Source organism: Octodon degus, unplaced genomic scaffold (assembly GCF_000260255.1).
Source record: "Octodon degus isolate 3935 unplaced genomic scaffold, OctDeg1.0 scaffold00130, whole genome shotgun sequence".
NCBI classification, from domain to species: Eukaryota; Metazoa; Chordata; class Mammalia; order Rodentia; family Octodontidae; genus Octodon; species Octodon degus.
In genome coordinates, this window is record NW_004524706.1 from 7,545,993 (window position 1) to 7,551,396 (window position 5,404).

Sequence of the window (5,404 nt, forward strand, 5' to 3'; positions counted from 1 at the left end):
CACACAATAGCTAAAATAGCTATACTACTAATTTCTCTTAGTTCATTGAAAAGAAAGATTTGTGCTAATATTGTTTGGAAAGTCAAATGTCAATATCTTGTACTCTTGGGAACTAACTTAAAGACAACAATATATACTGTATTTGTATTATTACCCTCCTATCACCTTGCTTTGAAATTTTTTTATTTTTTTCTCTTAAACAAACAAACAAACAAAAAACCGGCCAGATAGCTCAGTGGATTAAAGCACCTGTTTAGGCAAACGCAGGGGCCAGGGGGGATTGGGGTTCAATCCCCGGCCTGCTATGCCAGCCCCGCCCCTGGGGCTCACTGAGACAGCGATTGAGACTGGGCATGGTGGCACATGCCTGTAATCCCAGCACTTGGGAGGCTGAAAAACAGGAGGATCACTACAAGTCCAATCTGTGTAGTGAGACCCTGTACTAAATACATACTAAAGGCTGGGGAGATGGCTCAGTGGAATAAGCACTTCCCTGGCAAGCCCAAGGGCCTGAGTTCAATCCCTGGTTCTGCCAAAAAAAAAAAAAAAATTAATATAAACCCTAAATACATAATAAAAATAAAATAAAAGTATACCCAAGACTGCACCAGATAGGCCCCTCACCAATGTCACTGAGTTGTACAGTCAACTATGCTTAAAATGACAAATGTTATCAGTTTTTTACAACAGAAAACATGTTTAAAATAAAACCACAACCTGTATGTATTCATTTGAGAAAAAAGAGGGGGGATGGGGATATACTGCAGCAGTTTAAGCGACTGTCTGGCAAGCATGTCATGAGTTTGATCCCCAGTACCTAAAAAAAAAGGACAAAAAATTAAAATTAAAAGAAAAGCAGCTGGAGATATAGCTCCTTGAGTTCAATGCTCAGTACAGCCTAATGAAACAAAGCAGCAGGCTCAGGATGCTGTGGTTCGATCCCCTCATCCTCAAGCCACACCAGACTTGCCCTGAAGGCATCCTGAGCGCCCCACCCCCAAAAAATGCCCAGTACAAAAATCAATAAAAAAAGAAATGTTTTTAGACCAGGCGTGGTGGTATGCACCTGTAATCCCAGCACTGGGGAGGCTGAAAACAGGAGGAACACTATGAGTCAGAGCTGCATAGTGAGACCCTATACCAAATAAATTTAGAAAAAAAAATTATTTTTGAAGCTGAACATAGTGGCACCCACATTCCTGTGATCTCTGCACTTGAGAAGCTGAGGCAGGATCATCACAAGTTCAAGGCCAGCTTGGGTTATACAATGAGTTGCAGGCCAGCCTGAACTATATAGTAAGACCCTGTCATAAAAGAACAGGAAAAAAAAATTACAAAGGCTAGGGATATAATTCAGTGTGAAGGTCCTGGGTTTTATCCCTGGTGACGCAAAAAATAAGTAAGATGCAAACTTAAGATGTTTTATTGACAGCACTTTATAGAACAACAGATTCCACGAGGCAAAGGGAACAAGTACATGAGTCCTGGAGCGGGTTAATATCTGTAGCATTCTCCAAACATCTACTCTCTAGACTTCTCCGGGCATGTCCTGCTGCTACCCCACTATACTCACGATTTCCTGACTTTTAGGTTCACTACCCACACAGGCACCCAAACCTGAATCCAGAATCACACCGCACACATTATTCTCTTCTTTCCCCACACAGTAACCAACTTGTATTAATAAGGTAGTAACACGCTGTCACCTTCATAATATTCAATCTTCCTCTTCCCCTTTATACCCACTAACACTACGAAACATGAATCGTAGAAATTACAGAATGGGGGCCGGGGAGATGGCTCAGTAGAATAAGCACTTGCCTGGCAAGCACAAGGGCCTGAGTTCAATCCCTGGTTCCGCAAAAAAAAAAAAAAAAAAAAAAAATTACAGAACATAAGGATTGGAATAATCCTTAGATATTAGAGCAATTCCATCTTACTGAAGTCCACATTAATCAGGTTGCCAAGGTATCAAGACAAAGATCTATTACACCACACTTCAATGTGTTGTGTGTCCCCTCCCAAGGCCAATACATCAGGCATACGCTCACACATGAACGCTGCCTACATACTACTGTGATGTTACTTATCTCCCTCTTGAAGTCTCCTTTCACTGTCCTACATATACACCATGACTATTTTACCTAAGTCTTCATGCTCCTTTTTTTGGTGCGCCTTTTCTTCTTTCTTACCTACCCAAACCTAACTTACGTTTTAAGCCCTTTTTTAAGAGTTTTCAGTGACTATGGCAGTCTTTACTGGTTTGTCCTCTCTCAGAGGAACTCTGCAATACTTAGCAGTCTATCATACAAACTAGCACTTGTATATAATCTCTCTTTTCCTGTTCTTGTCTACCTTGTTTTTTTGTTTGTTTTATGAATTTGATACAGGGTCTCACTTAGACTTGGACTCATAGTGATCCTCCTGTTTTCAGCCTCCCCAGTGTAGGAATAACAGGCGTGTGCCACCATGCCTGGTCTAGGTAGCTAGCTCAGCACATCAGGGGTGGGGCTGCTGCAGCACATGATGCTGGTGATCAAACCCTGGTCCCTGTGCTTGCCTAAGCAGGTGCTTAGTCCACTGAACTATCTCATCAGTCCTTTTCCACCTTGTAAAACACTATTAATACTATATTTCTATTCAAACATATAGTAGCTCTGCTTATTAGCTGTTTCATATTTAGCCAGACCAAAACTCCTTAAGTACAGAGATTAGGATCTTTTTTGTTTGTTTGATTGGTTGTTTTTGTTTTTGTTTTAGTCTTTTTGAGACAGGGTCTCCCTGTGCAGTTCTGGCTGGCCTTGAGCTCACATTGTAGCCCAGGCTGGTCTTGAACAGGAACTTGCAACAATCCTCTTGCCTCAGCCTGAGTACAGGGATTATAGGCGTGTGTTGCCACACCTAGCTTGCACTAGGATCTTGTCAATAATAACTGCTACAACATTCTTAGCCCCTACTACGTGTCTTATGTTGTATTAAGATCATCACAATACTGTTTGGTTGATATTATTCTTCCCACATTACAGAAGAAACATAAGCATGAAGAAGTTACGCTGAAGTTGCATATTTTGGAAAACACAGCGTTGGAATTTGGGCTAAATCATTTCTGAAGCTAGCACAAAGCAGACTGAAAAAAAAAAGACATTAAAAAAAAGAAAAAGTAGACTGCAAAAAGCTTGGGATAGAGCTCAGCAGCACAGCGCCTGCCTAGCAAGCATGAGGCCAAGTTAGATTCCTGGTACAAAAAGTAAAAAAGGTTAAAACACACAAAAAGCTAAGAGTGGTGGTGCACAACTGTCGTCCCAGTATATGAGAGACTAAGGCAGGAGGACTGTTGCAAGTTTGAGACCAGCCTGGGATACAAAGTGAGCTCAAGGCCAGCCTGAACTGCATTGTGAGACCCTCTTAAAAAGACAAACCCAACAAAGTTTGCTGAGTTATTCTACTACTTCAATGTGTGCAGATGGTCTTTTCATTCCAAATAAACTAATGAGAGTAGAAACCACACCAGAAGGCTGGTGGGCTGCGTTAAAAGAGAACTGCCTTTCCTGGCTGAGTACCCATCAGTCATAAATATTTCATCTGCAACATTTCATTTACCGTTCACATTCCTAACTGTAAATCCTTTTCAATAAATAGCTGTCATAACTCCTCCATCAGATTCACCGAAAATGTCACTCATTCTCAAACACAAATGTTCCCACTTGCAATGAATGCAGCATCCTTTCTCTGCCTCTCAGCTCTAAGAAAAAGACAAAACTCTCACAATTTATAACAGCTAGTAAGGTTAAATACCTCAGCTTCAGCAAGCATTTATCACATGCCTGACCTTAGCAGGCCATACTGCTCTTCATTCTAACAACACTCATGGTCTCACTAACAGGAAGGTAACATTTTTTTCACTTTACAAAATAACGTCTAAATAAAGGTCATGACTAATCTGAAGCCACGTGGCCAATGATAGATTCTGGACTACAATTCAGGCCTCCTAACTGCTCTATTCCACTGCCCCATCGCAATACACTTTATAATGTGTCATCCAATGTCTCTTGATCTCACTGCCTTAGGGTTAGAATTTACAGCACAAACTCTGGCACAATTTCCATTTCAAAAGGTATAATGGCGCATGGTTGCAATCCCAGCATCAGCAGGCTGAGGCAGGTGGATCACCACAAGTTCGAGGCCAGCCTGGACTACGCTACCCGATGAGTTGAAGGCCAGCATGAACAGCACAGTGAGACCCAATATCAAAAAAAACAAAACAAAAAGATATTAGATACCTAGTTGTCAACCACCATGTAGATTCAAACACCATCTCATCTCCTCCGCTTATTCGCTACAGGGCACATAAAGAAAGTAGATTCACCTCCCTACGACCTCGCAAATGGGATAATAGTATCTACCAAGCAGTAATATGGGGAGAAGTTAATGAGATGGTCAAAGGAAAAAACTCGGCACGGCGCCTAGTATATAGTGGAAGTCTGACATACAACGGATTCCCTCAGCTAACCCTGCCCCCCATCGCGTGATGGGGGTTCACGCATTACGATCATGCGACAGGGTGTCCACTCATCCTTCCAGAAGCCTGTAGCGGCTATGACGTTCCTAGCCCGGGGCCCAGCCGCACTACCATACCTGCATGGAGTCGGCGCTGACGATCTCGCCACCCAGCCTCTGGCCTAGCTGCAACGCCAAGGTGGACTTGCCAGTGCCGGTAGCCCCGAGAATCACTACAAGAGGCAATGTCCGTTTCAGGCCCCGAAGCGTAGGGCTCACAGGAACTGCTCGTGCAGCCGCCGCAGCCGCCATCTTTGCAGCATCTGCGCTTGTGCAGGGGCAGCTGTCCCCATGGCAACAGTTAGCGCTCCCGCGCGGATCTCGCGTTCTGAAGGGAGGGTTCAGAGGGAGGAGCGAGTTAAGGGACAAAGGTCTCAAGCTTAGCAGCCCGGCATCGTGGCTGCCATCATCTACCAGGTGTGTTAGATTCTGCGTGTTCTGCTGTCTTGCAGGGAGATAGCACCTCCATCTTAAATACATCTGTTCCAATATTTCTTTTTCTTCCTAGCACTAATTATAAAACGAATATTGGCCTTTTAATGTCTGGCTTCTACTCCAGGCTGTTTGTTTCCCTAAAACAAAGGACAAATTCTGCCTTAATCATTGCTAAATTTCCAGTGCTGAGCCTAGACCTGGTACCACCGAACAGAGACAATAATTATTCAGTGGAGAGGAAATTTCCCTATTTAGTCCTGAAACTTTGAGCTTAGGGATGTGGCATTCTCCCAGAATCAGACCTGCTCTTGTATTTTCATTCTACAGTGCAATTTGAGGGAGAATCTGAGGGTGGGACTAAATTTAATCCCCTTAACTAAAGGAAGCAAGAGATCGGGTAAAAACAGAAGAA

At 43.1% G+C, this 5,404-nt stretch overlaps 1 protein-coding gene across 3 annotated transcripts in view; it reads right to left on the bottom strand.

Moving 5' to 3' along the window:
* Trit1 (tRNA isopentenyltransferase 1) overlaps positions 1-4,842 on the bottom strand; it is an 83,767-nt gene extending 78,925 nt beyond the window's left edge. For all 3 annotated transcript variants that reach the window (XM_023701094.1, XM_023701093.1, XM_004641066.3), the window contains exon 1: positions 4,636-4,842. In XM_023701094.1, the coding sequence (XP_023556862.1) occupies positions 4,636-4,809 (174 nt within the window). In that variant the 5' untranslated portion in view covers positions 4,810-4,842. The remainder of the gene's footprint in view (positions 1-4,635) is intronic.
* Positions 4,843-5,404: the final 562 nt, after the last annotated feature.